This window comes from Brachionichthys hirsutus, chromosome 1 (genome assembly GCF_040956055.1).
Source record: "Brachionichthys hirsutus isolate HB-005 chromosome 1, CSIRO-AGI_Bhir_v1, whole genome shotgun sequence".
In the NCBI taxonomy this organism is placed as follows: Eukaryota; Metazoa; Chordata; class Actinopteri; order Lophiiformes; family Brachionichthyidae; genus Brachionichthys; species Brachionichthys hirsutus.
The window spans coordinates 13,482,665-13,501,235 of NC_090897.1; the positions used below are offsets into that span (position 1 = coordinate 13,482,665).

Genomic DNA, 18,571 nt, shown 5'->3' on the forward strand with positions numbered 1-18,571 from the left:
TGGTTGTTCCAGGTTTCTTACTAATTCTATAACATACACACTGAATGTATGGACAGAAGAGTAAATGATTTTTTTGGAGCATTTATATAATCTGTCATGTGCGTGGGAAGGAAATCGTAGTTGGGGAGTTGAGACCAATGTTTAAATGAGGAACACGTGGAGACCAAAATGAATCGTGTTTGAGGGTAGGAGGGCCTTAAATGTCCCTGATCTTCATGTCGGGCTTAAACATGGACTCCACGGCCGTAGATACTGCTAGACGTTGGTGCAGTGTGACAAAAGAAACCAATAATCGCAGCCTCGCTACGCTACCTTCCAATGCCTTAATCCCCTACCATCCAACCAGTTGAAAACCCAAGTTGGCGTTGGAAAGATTGGCGGGGGCAAATGTCCGCCGTCGCCTTTTATGGTAAAAGTTGTGGAAGATAACGAGCGTCCTTGTACACGGAAGGTTCGTTCCCGAGAGGACCATGCCAAACGGAAGGTTTGGTGGAACCTGTAATAGTGTTGAAGCGTCCCTGCCCCCCCCCCCCCCCCCGGATCCTCTCCTCGACGCAGAGAGAACCTTAAAGGCCATACATTTGTTATTTCAGTTCAGTGTCATGGAGGACTGCCTTGAAACAATATCCTTATGTCGCCTCGTCTGTCCTCCGGAGAGTGTGAATCACCTTACACGAGGTTTGTTTTTAGTTCGTATTGTCAATGTGAAATTTTCTTCTTTTTTTAAACTTTTTTTCTTTCAAATAGCCATTGTTTTATGAGGAAGGGCAACAAAAAGCTTGAGACCACGACTGCACTACATTTGCTGACTCCAGCTTTCAGACCCTGCCTCCTTAATACTGTGTTTTAAACATGCTTATTACTTTAATCGTAGCTGCCTCGTATGCTGGGCCTTCCCTACAGTGTGCAGGGAATACACTTTAAATGTATTTTTAGCCTCACCCACTCCTCCCTCTGTGCCGCCTCCTGTCTCCTTTCTGCACGCACACATGCAAGTCCCGAACCAGCCACTTCTAGTTCGATTTGGCATTTTGTGGACCTGCTCGCTCTTCTCTAGAGATCCAGAGTAGACGTTTCAAACTGAAGCACGAGTATGTAAACCTGCTTGTTGTGCGTATTTACGCTGTACAGCCTTTGTTTTCGTCTCACTCGTGTCAGTTCCTCCAGGGTCTAAGTTATTGTGTTCTTGATAGTACTTGAATATGAAAATCTACAGGACCTTTTCTGTTTTGTTTTATTTTCTTGGCCATTGTTCTAGTAAGTCCACGCATAGGATTTGATGGGAATGGTGGGAAACGGGCCTTTTTGAATGACAGGTATTCATTTGTTTGAGATGCTTTTTGTGATTCGAATGTGTTGGACCAGGTGATATTTGTCTCCTCTGCTAGTGGGGGGGGGGGGGTCCACATTCGGGTGAGAGTTTTGGTCGGTTCCATCAAGAGGAGGTTTAGTTCGACGTTGTTGGTTTGGAGCTTAAAATCACCTTTTTTTGTCTCTGAAACATTCACCGTGATGTGTTTTTAATCTGGTGTTGGAGAAAACCATGATTTCCCAGATTTCCCAGCCTCCGAACCGGTGACATCTGCTGCTTGTGATTCTCACCATAAAGCCAGCCTGAGAAATGGTGAAAGTATTTCTGTGTAGTGAGAAGGATATCCAGACTATCTAGCCCTTGATGTTCCCATGAAATCCCAGAGTGCCATTCCTGAGACTACTACGACCCCATGCCTTCCACCGGTGCCAGGAAAATATGAAGTTGAATGTTTGCTTTTGTTTAACCGGCTGTTTTTCCACCGTTTGTCCTTGATGTGCCCGCTATTATTTTTGAAATCTCAGAGTAACATGACTCAGTTCGAGTACCAGAAGTGTTGTTAAAGACTTAAAGTGTTAGGAGTGCTTAGTTGGTTTCCTTTTGTTGTTGTTGTTGTGAATCAAAGAGCAACCGGAACCATTTTATCGAGCAGGTTTGTTTCAGAGTTTTTGCTTGTGGACTGGTCCTTGGAGGATTAGCGCCATCTTTAACCTGCGGGTCACTGACCTCCACGACGGCTGGAGTGGGTAGATAGACGTATGGAACTCTGATGCATTTGCTTTTCCCTCTCTGGGCCTCGTGCAGAGCGATATAGGGAGTGCTCTGTATGCTTCGTATCTGCATGGCTTCTCTGGAGACGACGGCGAGCGGTGAATTTTCTCACCTGTAGGGCTCCTATACTTTTGAGTCACTGAGATGTTATGGCTTCCAGTCCTCGTGTAAAATAAAGAACTTTCAGTGTCTTCACAGGACATTCCGTTTTTATTTCACGTTATTCCGATCAGACTTGTGTCGATGGCTTCGATTGTCGTAACTCTCATTCCTGTGTGTCGACGCTGTGTAAATCAAAGGACAGTTAACGTGTGAATGAGCGGCTGAGGTGTTTATGGGTTCTCTGGCACTTTTCCCTTGTTGCTGTACTGTAGAATTGTCTTGGATTTACTGTATATTTTTCTTTAAGGGAGAGGTTTAAGGTGATATTTACTGCAATATTGTGGTGATTATTTGAAAAATGTAAATTGTACAGAGTTCACAATTCTACTCTCTGTTCCTTCTGTTGGGAGTCCGTATGAAATAATGTATAATCTGATTTTTTTTTTCTTGTCATACTGTGGAAAATCAATTTGTACAGCTCCAAGAGTTTATCCTCCCCTCTGCATTGTTTTTTTTTTTTTTCCAGAGCTATGATTAAGAGAAATCTTAAAACTGTAAATAAATATTACGTTGAAATATTGAATGTCACTTCAAGAAATGTATTTGAACGAGTTATTCAAGGGCTTCAAGAATGAAGGACCCACATTTCCTTTTTATGGTTTCATATTTTTGATTTGCAGGACGGTGAAGGGCCTTTTTATCTGAGATGCCTGTTTTTCCTTTTCGGATTCATGAAATGCAATGTTTCATTCATGAACGTATAAAATGACTTTTTATTCCCTCCACATCTAAAGGGAAACTCCAGTTTGCACCCTTTTTTATGTAAAATAAAAGATCTCTCCACCTTGGGGATGACCTCTGTGAAATGATTTTGAACAGCCTCAGGTTTCTATCTTAATAGAAAGGGTGCCTACAGTTAGTGATTTACGTAGTAATGTCTCCCCACACAATGTCGGGGTGAGATTTTAGTTTTTGGAGGCCAGAATGGGCTTTCTGACTCTGTTAAAGGCAACTTTTGGAAAAAAATATATGTAATTTTTCAATTGTATTGCACTGCAGACCCATCGTGTGATTTACAGAATGGAAACTGTTGACTCACTGAAGGAAGGATTAAGATTCATTCATTTAGTGGTTTCTTTTTCTCGAAAGTTTAACTGATTTAAATAAACTGCATTTAGTTGTAGGTTAAAAATCAGCAGATACGTTATGAGCAAAACTAATCAAGCATTTTAGAAAACAAAAAAACTCATACATTCAAGATTAAATCCAGGCCAAATAACGCAATTTCCTTTAGAATCTTTACAATATTTCTACAATTAGTGAAAGATTGTCGCTTTAAATGACCTCCCCATCCCGAATACAAATTAACATTACTTTAGTATTAAATTGCTGCTTTCCAGGAAATATGATTAAAATGGCAGGTGGCATATTTTTTTTATGTCTTTATACATTAATAGCACAATTTCGATTTCAACAAGAGTGGCCGCACTTCTCGAGCCTCACCGCTAGTGGTCGCTGCTCGCTGCGGAGGTGGTGCATCAACTATAAACCTCCGGCAGGAACTTCCGGTGCTTCTCTTCCGCCGGCCCGGGTCAACATGGTGGGTAAAAAGCAAGACGAGTCGCGTCATCTGCCCTCACGATCCTTCACAATCCTCACTGGCTGTCAGCCCAGCATGCGGCTCCAGAGTTCAGTGTGAAAACAAACGGATCAGAGATAGTTCCGGCTCCGCTTTCAGGCGCTGCGGAGGGATTTAATGCAGTAAACAAAAGCAGCCGTCGGTGTTTCCGGCACGGAGTGGCGACCGGATGCTGAAACGCCGCCGGAGCGTCAGAACGTTATTTAAAATGTTAAAATACTGGAACGGCTTTTTAAATCTCATTTGGGTTTACGTTTTCAAGAAAGCCATGAAGAGTCGGACATAAGTTTTATTATTTTTCTAAATCCCTGGAACCCATAAAATTATGGACATTATGTTTACATTATTATTATTACAAAAGTCCCTGAATTGTGTTATTTGCAGTAATGAATTACTTTTTTTATTTACTCTGAAGTCGAGTCTCGGAAGCGCCATCAACACTCGTTACAGACAAATATTATCACTGCATCTGTTGATGAAATCTAAATGTGCCTCCAGCTGCGTTATGATGAGTCCATTTTTCAGAAGTATTACTCTCCCCGTTCGAAACTTTCCCAATTTCACCGCTAATATGGAATCCTATTTAAGTAGACGTATATTGATCTCTTGAATATAATTATTAGTTTGTCGTTTTTGTTTTTGCAGGGACGAGTCAGGACCAAGACGGTCAAGAAGGCCTCCAGGGTGATCATTGAGAAATACTACACCCGTCTGGGCAGCGACTTCCACACCAACAAGAGGGTGTGTGAGGAGATCGCCATCATCCCCAGCAAGCCTCTGCGCAACAAGATTGCAGGGTAAGCAAAATGTGTTGTCCTGTAGCGGCGGGTTGTCGTCCTCCGGCTGCAGGTTGTTGTCCCCCGGCTGCAGGTTGTTGTCCCGCGGCTGCAGGTTGTTGTCCCCCGGCTGCAGGTTTTTGTCCCCCGGCTGCAGGTTGTTGTCCTCCGGCTGCAGGTTGTCGTCCCCCGGCTGCAGGTTGTTGTCCCCCGGCTGCAGGTTGTTGTCCCCCGGCTGCAGGTTGTTGTCCCCCGGCTGCAGGTTGTTGTCCCCCGGCTGCAGGCTGTCGTCCTCCGGCTGCAGGTTTTTGTCCTCCGGCTGCAGGTTGTTGTCCCGCGGCTGCAGGTTGTCGTCCTCCGGCTGCAGGTTGTTGTCCCCCGGCTGCAGGTTGTTGTCCTCCGGCTGCAGGTTGTTGTCCCCCGGCTGCAGGTTGTTGTCCCCCGGCTGCAGGTTTTTGTCCCCCGGCTGCAGGTTGTTGTCCCCCGGCTGCAGGTTGTCGTCCCCCGGCTGCAGGTTCTTCTTCTACAGAGCAGATATAAAATACTGTTTAATATGTTTTGAATGTTGACATTTTTATTTAACTTTAACTTGTGTTTTTGTTTTGTTTGTATTTTCCAATTTTAAAAGTTGAACTTTCAGAAATGCTATTTAGAAGAATTCTGATTCGTAGGGACATCCAATGAGACTCATTTTGTTTTTGAATGATAGTATTTCAGTATCTCAGGGTTTGCACCTGGAAAAATCCAAACCTGAAGACTTAATTCAGAAAAAGCCACCAAAACATCAACGTGGTCCACGTTTTTGACGAATCTCTTTGATGTGATATTGGGAAGACATGATTATTTCTTTTTGCTGTTTTCGCGGGGCTGCAGAGAGAGATTGCAGTTTAATCTGGTTTTGTTAATCCTGACCTTCAGGGTCACCATTAGGACCAGGCACAGTGTCCAGCAGCTGTTCACCCATATTAAACATTTGACCCACTTGACTCTTCGAGCAGAAAGGCGTGTCGTTTAATCCAAACTTTATGTCTCAGCTGTTTGAACAACCCATCACAGGGACGGTTAAGAAGCCCCGCCCTCCTTGACGATAACCTGCAGGATTTATTGGTGACGCGTCGGGTGCTCCTGTTTGGCTCTCAGGTATGTGACCCACCTGATGAAGAGGATCCAGCGCGGTCCGGTCAGAGGAATCTCAATCAAGCTGCAGGAGGAGGAGAGGGAGAGGAGGGACAACTACGTCCCAGAGGTCAGCTCCGTCTTCGGTTCAGAAACGCACAGCCTTAGTCATGCTTTGGGTGTCGCTGCATCTTGGTTTTGATGAGTCATGCTTTAAATAAGCTCAGATTTTCATGCCACTGCTGCCAAACTTAGATTTCTGAAAGGTGTTTCAGGCATTTTGTCCTTCGTCTCTTCCTGTAGATCTCTGCTCTGGACCAGGAGCTCATCGAGGTGGACTCGGACACCAAAGAGATGCTCAAGATGCTGGTAAGCGTCAAACCATCAACCAGCTTTTGGATTTTCACTGTTAAAACAAATGTTGATCAGACTTAATTGGAAAAGGCCGGACATTAATCAGTGGAATTATTTTTTGCATGTATCACACATGCTCAGGTTGGATCCCTGACTGTTTTGACAAATCAGTCTAGAAACACAACTTACCTCTACTACGTAAATACATAGACAAAAATATAGAATTATCTCTTATAAGATATAAAATCTGTCGTTTGGGGGCCGCCAATGTTGTTTACGTCGCAAGGCATTCTGGGTATGACGTGAATCGGCTGCGGCACCCGGCTTCTGCTATTTAGTATAGCACTGATTTTTTTAGCAGCGATCACCTCCTCCGTTCAGCCTTTACAGCGTCAGTGAAGACGAGGACAGCGAGGAAGAAGCCAGAGATTAAAATCGACGAGAGAACTCTAGATTTGGTCGTTTGGTTCTCCGCGGCGTTGCGTAGCAGCAGAGATACATTCTTCAGCAGGGATCGCTTTAATGCAGACGCTGAGGTTGTGGGTTGGACCCGCGGTAAGCAGGCGCCGTGAACAGTATTTATAAAAGCTAATGTCACCGCCGAGGCTTAGTTGGAGCTACTGCTCCGATAGAACTACAGAACCGCCATGTTTCTAATCACACGTCTTCCTCTTGCAGGACTTCGGTGGTATTCCCAACCTTCAGGTTGCTCAGCCAACCATTGGGATGAACTTCAAGACGCCACGAGGGCTGTAAAGTCACCCTAATGTGTAAGAATCATCCTAATAAAGAGACGTGACGATGAACTGGCCTCCTTTATCCCATACCTAGTAGATATGACGTGTCTGCAGTCTGGCTGCTCAGCAGGTCAACCTGAAGCAGATCAGAGCAGCGGTCAGCAACGTTTCACCTTACGATATACTCAAAGTACAGACACTTAGACCATTTATGAATCCTGTTTCTACAGCTTGTAATGACTTACAATAGGCATTAAAGTTTTGTCTAGTTACTATCTCAGAACATTTAGTGTACTTTACCTCTTAATATCCTCAGCATAGACGCCCTCGCAGGCCTGACATGACACACGGGTGTGTCTCAGGTTGCTGACCCCGTATTAGAACCAACCTCAGAAACACTAAATGACATTTACCAGAACCGTCTTAGTTCTAATCCGACTGCGAGGCCAAAGAGGCGCGTTTGAAACTGAAGCCATCCACCTGCAGCGAGTGATGTCGAGACATCCGAGCCCGCCGACTTTAAACTTCCTGGATCGCCAGGATGCAAGAGCCTAAATCTGAATCTGGTTCTAGAGCCGTCCAAACGCTGCAGGCATTGATCAGATTTAGTGTCGAGATCTGAGAGGCTACATTCCCACTCGGGATTGGATCCAGTATCCTCGTACGAAAGTGACGTGAAACTGCAAGGATTCATTTGCTGCAGGTCAACGTGATGAAAACATGGATTACACTCGGTGACCGGATTCTAAAGGAGTCCAGACACGTCCAGTAATGCTTAAACACCTTTATTGTGCCCAATCAGAACATCGTCCACAACTGGAAGTAGCAACAAACTTGGCAGACCACAATGAGGTAGACTTTCAGAACTCTAAAAAGCAGCAAGACCAAACAAACTGATAGACGTCGTCTTTGGCACGCAGCTTATGCATTTATGTCCAACTGGAGGGGGAGGGGGGGGGGGGGTGTCTACTCAAGCTCTGATGGATTCAGTTTATCAGCTTGTGGAAGTTCTTACATTCAACAGGAAACAAGCAGCTGGACCAACGTGGGCGTGTCCCCCTGCTGATGTACAAAAAGTGATTAAAAACCACTGCCACCCCCAAGTGTGCAAATTAAAAAGTGCAAACGGAACTATGTACACACAATTCACTCGTCTGAACGGGGCCTGGTGGGTTACCAGCTAAAGTGTATCCAGTACTACGGTCACAAGTTTAAAGTACGACCCTTCAGTGGAAATTTGGGAGGGCAAATAAAAAATAAGGCAGAGAAATGTATGAGGATAAGGAAAACTAAAAAAAGGGGGGGAGGGGGGGGGTTCTCCCACAAACAGCCACCTGGAAGAATTCTGTTCAAAATGTTCATGTTACGACTTAAAACCGTTTGTGTACAAATGAGTAAAAAACTGCGTAAAAATGTCTGAAATGCGACGGTTAAATGAAGCCCAACAGTCAACTCCCAAAAGTAAGAAACACCAGCTGGCGTGCACAGGAACAACCGGCGCCAGCGGGGGGGTCGGGGAGGGAGAAATAAAAATCCAAAGGCACTGTATGGCGTCAGCCAACGAACGGCAATGAGACTCGTACGATTGCTCTTCACGATGCAACACATGTAAACAAAAACAAAAACAAGGTATCTCCATCCTCTAACTTTAGGCTGACGACTTCCTGTCTGCGTGTGAAGCGCCCCTCGCCTCCCAACAGTCAGAGCGCCACTGTGAACAGCAAAAATGTAGCAAGTGCAAAAGTGAACATTTCCTACAGTGATATCCCCGTGCCTGGTGGAGCGCCACGGCGCCCTAGAACCAGGGGCCGCCTGGCACTCGTGCTCCTTGGCGCGCTGCCTCATCCCGTACGGGGGGGGGGCGCGCTGTCCGGCGTGTCACGGCGTCAGGGTCCGCCCCCTCTAGCTGGAGTCCCGGTTCTTCTGGTTGCGCATGAGGGGCCGGTGATTGCTCAGGATGTCCATGGAATGCTGCCAGTGCCAGCAGGAGCGGCAGAAGTACTTGAAGCAGGCCTGGGTGGGAGGCAAGACACGGAAAGTAACTCCAGCAGCCGGAATGGGAGCGCTGCATCATTATTAAAGCTGGTTCCAGCGCGGAGCCGCGGGCCCAATCAGAACAGACGACCCAGACATCCTCCGGGTCTGAGGCGGAGCCGTGAGCTTAACTCCAAGCCGTTGATGCTTTTGCTTATATGATAGTTAAAATAAACCCAAATTATCCTTCATCTACTTTTGAAACATCTTTAAACTAAATGACGTAAAAACATAGCAGCCCATTTTAATGGATTCAAAATATGTGCAATAGAATTGTGCCCAATAAGAAGACAGCAGGCGACCCGTTTCCAACCAGATGATCTCGTGGCGCTCGCATGAATCTGCTTTCTCATTGGCCGGCGAGCAGGACGGACCGGCTCCGACACAAACCTGGTCCCTGCAGAAGAAGGGCCCGGGCTGACGAAGGCAGCCTTGGCACATGGAGTCCTCCAGGTAGGGGTCGATCTGTACCTGAGCAACAGGTGAGAGGAGCGCTCAGTTTAAACTGGAACAGGAAGTCACATTTCAGAGCGTCGTCTGAACACATTTAACAGATTAGGGTCATTTCCAGACTATAATCTGCTCCTGCGGCTCTTACAACGATCCCACCAGAGGACCAATGAAACCATTTGAGTTAAATCACACACTAAATTCTCCATTTTGTGCTTCATGCACACAGACTTGTTGATTTTTCAACGTGCGAAAAATTGGCCGCAAGATTTCCCATCATACCGTTGGCAATGTCGGATTATGCCGACCTTAATCCAGCCATAAACAAACGCGCCTCACCTTCTTCGTGAACTTGGGGGTCTTGATCTCCACAAACGCTGCGCACACGGCCTTCAGGTAACTGCGCTGATTGTTGAAAGTGACACGCCCAGAGCCTGTTCAGAGAGTCCGGGTCAGACGGACCGCCGGTGGACGGACAGACGCCTCACAGACGGGCGGTCCTCACCGATCGGGTACTTGTGCTTGTCCGTGTCGATGCCGGCGTACATGACCCCCCCGAACAGGTCGTTCATGATGCTGGCCAGCGCCTCGGCGTTCAGCATGCCATGCAGAGCGCCGACAAACACCGTCTTACTGGGATCCAGGCGCTGGGCGGGGGAGCGCACGTAGTTGCTATCGGAGATGACCCAGGGGATGACCTGCACCTGGACCGGGAGGACACGAGCGGGTCAGGGTCCGATCAACCGTTCAGATGTCAAACCCCCCCCCAGATGACCGAGCACACTCCCATCTCGTCTCCACTCACGTCCTTGCATCGCATTCTGCGGCTGGACATCTTGAAGTAGTACTCTCTGCTGTCCTCGGGGTGAAACGGGTCCTGGGAGCAGGCGTGGAGCAGCGCCCGCACAGATTTATCGTTCTCAAACACCAGGTACACGTAGCCTAAACACAAAACACTTCAGGGAGGAATCACGGGGCTCCCACGGCAACGGCCGACTTCAGAACCCAGCAGGGCTTTAGAGCGACTCTTTCCATTTAGCCGTCTGGCCGTTTGTTAGATAAAGCCAGACAATCGGGAGTTTCAAACGGTTCCAATCAGTTTTACTTAAGGTCAAGGAAAAGCGGCCATTTCATAGTGGAGGTGATCAATAGGTTACCTTCATTATCGCTGCATCATCATGGAGGTTTAACATCCTGCTTGTGAGGCAGGTAGAAACCTGGACCGGGAAAGTTTCACCCTTCCAGCAGCGCAGACGTCCCTTTAGTCTAATCAATGAGTAATGATCACCAGAAACCCAACCACGCCCCCCCCCGCAGCCGTCACCGCCCCCCCCCCCCCCCCCGCAGCCGTCACCGTGTCCACACCCCATCTAAGCCCCTGCGTCACCCAGCGTGCCGTGCTCGCCGTGTGCTCACCCCCCGGTGCCACCAAAACACCATGAAGGGAACGGTAGCCTACCAGCTCGCGGTTACCTTTGGCAACGTTACCTTTGGGGGGGCAGCGGGGGTGCTTTCCATCCTTACCCGGCCACTCCACCGTCAGGGGGCCGTAGCCGCTGAAGGTGTTGATCAGGCCGGCTGAAAGAGGATGAGAGCGTTCATGATCCGGCATGGGGGAGGCCGGCCCGCCGAACGTTCTCAGGTCTCCGTTTGTGCTTCTACCTTCCGTGATGTCCCAGGGAACGCCCCCCAGGAACACCTTGCAGGAGTACAAGGGGTCCTTGTTGTTCCGGGGGGGCAGCTGACCGCTCCAGGTGAACGTGGCCTCATTCACAGCTGAAAAGTCACAATTCAGAGGTCGTGTCAGTCCCAGAGCCGCCAGCCAATCAGCTGGGAGCTAAACGATACCGCGATGCCGGACGCCCGGCCTAGACCCGGTTCTAGATAATCTTGATGTGCAAACTGCTACCAAAGTCGATCTAAAAAACGAAATCATTTTGCATTCTGGATCATAGATTGCCAATCATCAATCAATCAATCCTGCCCAGACTGTAATTTATCATCTACAGATTGTTGGTCCTGCAGCATCACGTTCACCTCAGTGGCTAATGTCCAAATGACGAAAGCATGACACAGCAGAAATACTTCAGGTACGCGCACTCGTTTGTTCCTTCCTTTAAATATACTGAAACGATTGCCAATGTGACCCATTAATCAATGATCCCGCTCCAACCACCACAGCGAGCACCGAAGCTGCACTGTAGTACCGGATCGGACCAGCAGTCGGTGTTCTGTGGTACCTGCAGCCTGTCTGTGCAGGCGGGCCTCCCTCTCAATGCTGAAGGCCTCGTCCGATTGGTCAAGCACGTCCGTCCCGGCCCAGAGACAGCCGGAACGCCAGCGGCGAGGACCGGATGAGGAGGCAGTGGTGGGCGGGGGCGTCAGGGGGGAGCTGGAGTCCTGCGGGTCCAGTCGAGAGCCCAGACGCAGCAGATCCTTCTGCATGTTGGAAGTGAGATAAGGCAGGGGGGGGGAAATCCGCAGGGTCGTCTGCAGGAGACACACGTCCAGACCTCAGGACACGGCGGAGCGGTTTGACCGTCCTCTAGTGACGAAGCCAATCAGGAGCAGGACCGGCACCGGCCCGGCACACGCCCAAGAGCAAGATCTGAGGCCTGAGCTCAACCTCACCGCTTCACCTGGCCGTCCGGAGGCTGCAGCAGTCCATGAGGAGGAGGATTACTGCCGCACGGTGCCGAGGGAGGCTCCACTAAGGAGTAACATTTGCCTGCCAGGTCACCAACGCCTGCTGCCGTTACCGGATAGAGCTCACCACCTCCCCACCTCAGCAAACACGAGACGCGTTCCTACACAGAGCCCGTTCACTGATGGCTGAAAGCCTGGAAGAGCGACTTGGGACCCAGAATCTGCCATTTATGCATTTACTGCAGGCTCGCTGCCAGCGTACGCCAATGATTCTGCCAACACTGCTACTGCACCATTACACCCCCCCCCCCCCCACCCCCCCATCAGTCCGTGCATGCTGGGCGGAGCTACAGCCTGCAGATCGTCTGCCTCAACCGCAAGAGATCCTTTTATGGCTCCTACAACAGAAATGCACGTAGCTTTGACAAACATCCCAGAATAAGCACCCCGGCCTTACCAGCATGTCACAGAGGTGGTCCGACCCGGAGCTGAACCCGCTGGTCTCAGAGTCCTCAGGACTGCTGGAACGGGAATCCAGGAAGGAGCTGGAGTCCAGGCGGCTCGCCATGCGAGCCATGCTCGGGTATTTGTCCAGCAGGTCGGCCGTCATGCTCAAGGGCTCCGGCGGAAGGTAGCCCGGCGGCTTCCCAAGGAAACTATTGAAGGGGCTATTCAGCGGACCGAGCACTGGGGAAATGGGGCAGAGAGTCAACAATGAACTGTACAGGTATCCATGGCGACGTTAGCCTCCAGTGTGACGCGGGATGAGTCTGCAGAATCCACAGAGCCTCAGTGAGCTGGGTCGAAGCTGCAATTTGAATCTTTGCTCTTTTTGCAGCTGTATATGCAAATTAAACCGGATGGTGAAGCTGATTCAGGTCAGCGCAGTAACGAGTTTATTTAACGCTCACCAGACAAAGCTATCGACGCACCAAACAGCCTCAATCCTTGCCTTTAACACAATTACTGCCGTTCATGAATCTCAGCAACGCATCCGGCGCTTTCCTTTTGATAAAGCAGGTCAGCTGGTGACTCATGTGCATTGTGTGACCTCCGTCAGTGACCCGGAGGCTCAAAGGAATTCCCCGTTATAGAAAGCTCTAAATGGATAACTACAGACGGACACTAGTGGGGATCATTATGACCCGATCAGGTTTATTTTTAACCCCCGGTAGCAGCGTCAGCGTTTGTTCCTGATGGACTGGGAGCGAAGCGAAAGCTAAAGTGCTACATCATCCTCCAAGCGGCGCCAGAGTCTGTTCCCTCCGACGGAAAGAACCGAGCTACAAAAACAAAGTTAGAACGTCTCGCGTCCGGAACAACCTGCTGTAGAGTCCAATCAAAAGGAGATGGAACAGCCCCCCCCCCCCCCCCTCTCAGACATCACGGTAGAAACCTGAAGCTGTTATTCCTGAACAATGAGCCGGTACTTACTGGATGGAGAGCTGGTCTGGACATGGGACGGGGACGTGTGCGCGTCCATCTCCTGGCTGCTCCAGGGTCTGTCCCACCCGGACAAGCGGAGAGACTGGAGGCCGAGGCCCAGGTCCGTGACGCCGGGGGCGCCCCTGGACGGCGGCATCTCGTCAGAGCCGGGCATGCCCCCGCAGTTAGGGAACAGCATCCTCCTGCTGCCCACCGCGGCCAGCTCCAACTCTACCAGGTCCGAGATCCGGATCAGAAGCGTAGAAGAAGAGGGACAGGAAGCGTTAGAAAGCGAGGAACTACTACTTAGTCGCCGTTACAAGTTCGTTAACCCGAACTAGCTAAAGAATGAACGATCTAACTCAACAGACGACACACGGCTTCCCTCGTCTCCATACCTCCCCCTACCCTGGATGGCCGGGAGCTAACCTGCCGCCTCTGTCCTCCGTGAGACCGCCATGCGTCTCCGTCCGCATCACTGACCCACCGAGCAGCATGTGACATGGCTGCTGATGCACTCGCACCCCCCCGCCAATGACATCAGCTCACCCCCACCCACCCCCCCCCAGCCCAGCCCCCTCGCCCAACAACTAATGAAAGAATTCCTATCGGAGCTAGCGGCTTGCCGATGGACGTCCCCCCCTCCCTGCGCGACACGGCATCGTCTCAGTCGGTGGAGGACGAGCTCACTCCGTCTCGCCCCGCTTCCTGAGCCAGCTGACAGGAGGGAGGGGGTGAGGGAGGGGGGGGGGGGCGGCAGAGCCTCAGTGGGAGGCAGCCAATGACTCAACAGACTCGATTTCTAAAAGGAACTTCAGACTTGAGGATGCTCACCAGAAAAACAAGCCTGCTAGCTCTGTAAGTTAGGAGGGACGGAAAGGACACTCAGAGCAACGGCGTGGCCGAGGCAGCCGACCAATCACACGCCGGGGGATTCGCACCGCCAGCGCCTCCCTGGAAAGCATCCAGCTGCTAGCCGCTAGCTGCTAGCTTCAGCCCTGACTCAGCAACACCAAGCTGGGCTGGCAGGGCAAAGGCCGCGCCAGGCATTTAGCGTGGTTAGCAGCCACACGCACGCGCACACACACACCCGTGCAAGCGCACACACACGCACGCACACACACACACACACACACACACACACACACACACAGCTCATGCCGAGGCGAGTCTAAACTATTTTCATGTAACCTTGTCTCCCGTTTGAGGAGCTATGTTGACCTTAAATCTTGGAGTCTTAGGCTTGGAAGAAGGAGCAGCGTTACCGCGGCGCTGCAGCGCAGCATGAATCAGCTGCTGGCATCCGGATGATGATGATGATGATGATGAAGCACGTTCAACAGAGTGAAAGCGAGAGAGGCCGCTTAGACCCAGACGAGACTTTTCACCACCAAGGTCACTGAGGTCATCAGTCATTTCCCAAATGTGGAAATTACAAGAAAGGAAACCTGCAGTCCAATATGGACGCTTACCGACCCGATTAGAACAGAACTTTATTCTCAGCACACACGGCGATGCAACGAAATTAAGCAGTTACCCAACATGGAACGCTGCGAGCGGGACAGCGAGTGATGAGATAAAGAGCTAGCAGCTCTTCACAGGCCGCAGGTTCTACGCCGGAGGCAGAATCCACGTAGCCGTTAATCAATAAACCAATTCAAACCAGCCAGGCAAGCCAATCGAGAATTAATTATCTCTTTCAGTAACGACCTGGACCTAAGCCGCATGTTTTTGGTGGCGGGAGGAAGCCGGAGAACCCGGAGAGATTTGAACCTGCGACCAACGGTGCCAACCACTGTGCCACCCTGCTGCCCATAATGACGTAGTCACGGCTAGAAGCACAAAGTAAGTGAACGCGTCTGATGCCTGATTGAACCCACACACGCACCTGGCTGCGTGGGTGTGGGTTCGAGCCTCACGGGGAGACGCGTTCGTGCGGCCCGTGTGAAACGACGGGGAGGCTCTCACCGCACAGCGCGTCGGGCTTCCCCTTGGCGTTGTTGGGGGTGGTGCACACCCCGGTGAAGTCCAGCGCGTTGCCCAGCATGGTGTTCATCCTGCGGAAGATGTCCGCGTTGCTGCAGGTGGACAGCGCCGGGGACTCGGAGTCCGGGTCCTCCGGCCTACGGGGCTCGTTTCTCTGCGAGGGAACCGGGAGAGGGAAGTTTAGCTCAACCGGGAGAAGCTCAAACGGCAGTAGAATTATCAACACATTTTGTAACCATTAATTAATTAAAAAATGAGGCTAATTGTGGTTAGGAATCTTTTTAAAGAAGCGCTACACGTCGAATTAAGAGTCCGCGTCGGAGGCACTTTGAGGAGGCACCGAAAGTTCAAGTAGCCCGCCGGAGCTAATTCACTTTAGCGGCTTAATGTTCGTCTCACTCACCAGGGAAAACGCCATGTTAGCGGAGCGAGTCTAAAAGAAATAACGTTCCCAGCACAACGACTGCTGCCCGGGCTGGGGGGGCATCTTTATCAAGTCCGCCGGCCCCCAATTAGCCTCAATGCCTTGAACGTGCGCTCAGCCAATGGGATCGGGCGCGAGGCCGTTCACGGGCGCGCGTCTGACCCAGAACTACAAATCGCGTGTCCGTTTAAAAAGACTGTTATTCCGTCAGAGTTTGAACTTCAAACACTTGTTCCCCTCCTTCCATCAGGAAGGATATATATATATATATCCAGATTTTACCATTTATTTATGTTGGCCTTTTTTTTTTCGTCTTGTAAAATATGGATTCCATTGATATGCACTATCATGCAAAATGTCTTCTGGGTTTGATCCAAAATTAAAGTTCATGTTAACTTTTTTATTTTTTAATCCATTCTAAAAGTTACCTCCATTACACGCACCATTTAAGATACAAGATGAAGCTGCAAACAAGGAGCTGAGCTGTAGTTAAAGGACAACAACTAAGACATCTTTTTCTTTCCCTCACTGTATTTTAATTTAAAGTTATATACGAAATGGGGAAAAACAGTCACTGCTCAAACCAGCAAATATTAATATAAATCAAATTAAAGAAGAATAATTCAACACGTAACAGGATAGGGCAGGAAAGCCACAACAAACAGTAATAATTATATAATACAATAATAATAATATTAATATACCAAGTTAGACAGTTCCCTGGGCCCAATTTCACATCAGTCAAAAACTCCATGAAGAGAATTAAGTATCTAAAATGTATCCCAAACAAAGGCAAAACCCTCTGAAGTAACATGGAATGAAGGATAAAACCAGAAAATGTTGTGCTTTGGTTTAGAGGCAGAACCGTGCGCTTCATAGATTCATAGTCGGGCCCCAATTCTGTACCAGATATACATCTCATAACATTCAAGACCCATAGTGTACTTTCTTTTATATTGCTTCCATAAAGGTGTGCAGCGATGAAATAACCTTAAACAGATAGGAGGCTGGTGATGAACCCGATCTGCATGGGGTCTGCTTGTTCCCTAAATTCTAGCTAATAGATCTTTTAAGGATTAATGATTCATACATGATTTGGATGATCATTAAAAATGCATTTTGGGGTTGCTGTTGAGAAAACTCAATTCCTGAAGCCCCCCCCCCCCCCCCCCCCCTCCATGCTTTGGGGTCTTGGTGTGAATTTTTAGGGCCGTTTTGAAGGAGGCCAAGGAGGTGCATGTTTTGACTCCTGCCCTCAAAACATGCACCTCTTTGGCCTCCTTCAAAACGGCCCTAAAAATTCACCTTTCAGGGGGGCAGAAACGGAGATAGTCATCACGACTCTCTCCGGATCAATCCCCACCCCCTTTTTGTCCACCTACGTTGTACATAGTATGTGTCTTTTTAATTTATTATTATTTTGCATCTGCGGAGTAATTTATCTTTGTTTTATTATTATTTTGCATCAATTGAGTAATTTAATATTAGTTTTATTTGTATTGTTAAATGTCGATGATTTATGTACTAAGGACTTTCAACGGAAAAAAGACCGCAAGGGCTTTTTTGAAATGCTCCTCTGAGACAGGATGTTTAACTGTACTTGTACTGTAATACATGCTACTGTGTGACTGTACTTCGACTCTAACATTCTATCTAATAAATATATTCATCATCATCATCTCCACATAAGAGATATGATTTAAAAAAAAAAAACACCCCGAATGCGTCGCCAGCGCATCGCGATGCCACATAGAGATGGACAATCGGTTATTCACGCACACATTCATACACTACATGGACAATTTGGAGTAACCAGTTGACCTAAATTGCATGTTAAATAAATCTGCTTTTATGTTATTAATTCTAAATCCGTAAATTAATAACAATTTGATCAACTGCTGTTCATTTATGATTTCTTCAATAAAAAAATAAAAACTTTCATCCCATTTTTGTAACTTAAAAATAACACTGAGGAAAAAGTGTTAACAAGATCTAGTGTTGGAATTGAATTTCATGATGAAGCACAGAAGAACTTCGCAGCAGCGTAGCAGCAGGGAGTTCAATGTCTCTACATTAAGAAGACGAATTTCACAGGAAGTTTTTGGCTCATTGTCACATTTTAAGTTCATTGAGGACGAAGGTTAACTGCAAAAAAAAAAAAAGATGAACGATTTACTCTGAAAGGGAGACGTGTAAGGTAATTCACAGAATGTCCGCTTGGTGGCAGCAAAACCACGAGGGATTAACGTTCTCTGAAAAACGTGTAAATCCAGTCAAACCAACTGTGGAGGAGTTGAAGCGAGGTTTTAATCCCTTATATCTCGAGGTCTATAATTTTGTTTACATACACTAGAATAACCCGTTTCTTAGAAATACATGCAATTTGATCTTGAAGATAGAAATGTTCTGTGGGTGTCACCCCGTCTAGTAGGTATAGTTCCTAAGAGGATATATCACATGCTCGTCAACAACCTCATTTAAAAAAAGATGCTTAAAAAAAGAGAGTATTATTTGGAATGATTTTATAATCTTATTGAGAGAGCTCTGAGGACACACGTTGGATTGAAGGGGACCCCCTAGTGGTTGAGGGAAGATTTAGTGATGTAACAGGTTTGTCCAGATTCACTGCCTCTGTGTTCCCATCTTTGGACTCTTCCTCCCACTCTGACTCATTTCATTCCTTCGCTTGACTCCTCTACCTCCTTTAATTTGTCATCATGAAGGTCAACTGTGTCCAACAGGATGTTGGTTCCAGCGGTCGTGTGGCCATCTAACCAGTAGAGGGCGACACAATCCAGC

General features: G+C 48.4%; 2 protein-coding genes across 2 annotated transcripts; one reads left to right on the forward strand and one right to left on the reverse strand.

The window, feature by feature from the left end:
- The first annotated feature begins 3,706 nt into the window (after positions 1-3,706).
- Positions 3,707-6,876, forward strand: LOC137904506 (small ribosomal subunit protein eS17-like). The gene is made up of 5 exons (XM_068748732.1): positions 3,707-3,785; positions 4,470-4,621; positions 5,741-5,846; positions 6,020-6,085; positions 6,749-6,876. Exons 1-5 carry the CDS (start codon positions 3,783-3,785, stop codon positions 6,824-6,826), a joined length of 405 nt encoding a protein of 134 aa, XP_068604833.1. The 5' UTR covers positions 3,707-3,782; the 3' UTR covers positions 6,827-6,876.
- A 1,833-nt stretch (positions 6,877-8,709) lies between these two features.
- On the reverse strand, positions 8,710-15,766 carry cpeb1b (cytoplasmic polyadenylation element binding protein 1b). The gene is made up of 12 exons (XM_068755585.1): positions 15,752-15,766; positions 15,331-15,502; positions 13,372-13,593; positions 12,395-12,624; positions 11,532-11,781; positions 10,954-11,067; positions 10,765-10,869; positions 10,097-10,233; positions 9,797-9,995; positions 9,631-9,725; positions 9,232-9,312; positions 8,710-8,820 (listed from the first exon to the last, which is right to left on the reverse strand). Exons 1-12 carry the CDS (start codon positions 15,764-15,766, stop codon positions 8,710-8,712), a joined length of 1,731 nt encoding a protein of 576 aa, XP_068611686.1.
- Between the last annotated feature and the right edge of the window lie 2,805 nt (positions 15,767-18,571).

Bases quoted from the DNA above. Each gene is read 5' to 3' on its own strand.
- cpeb1b (XM_068755585.1), bottom strand. The intron at 11,068-11,531 runs GTACCACAGAAC...GTGACTTTTCAG, and splicing joins CCTGCACAGACAGGCTGCAG to CTGTGAATGAGGCCACGTTC. The intron at 10,234-10,764 runs GTAACCGCGAGC...TTTTGTGTTTAG, and splicing joins CAAAGGTAACGTTGCCAAAG to GCTACGTGTACCTGGTGTTT.
- LOC137904506 (XM_068748732.1), top strand. The intron at 4,622-5,740 runs GTAAGCAAAATG...TTTGGCTCTCAG, and splicing joins CTGCGCAACAAGATTGCAGG to GTATGTGACCCACCTGATGA. The intron at 6,086-6,748 runs GTAAGCGTCAAA...TTCCTCTTGCAG, and splicing joins AAGAGATGCTCAAGATGCTG to GACTTCGGTGGTATTCCCAA.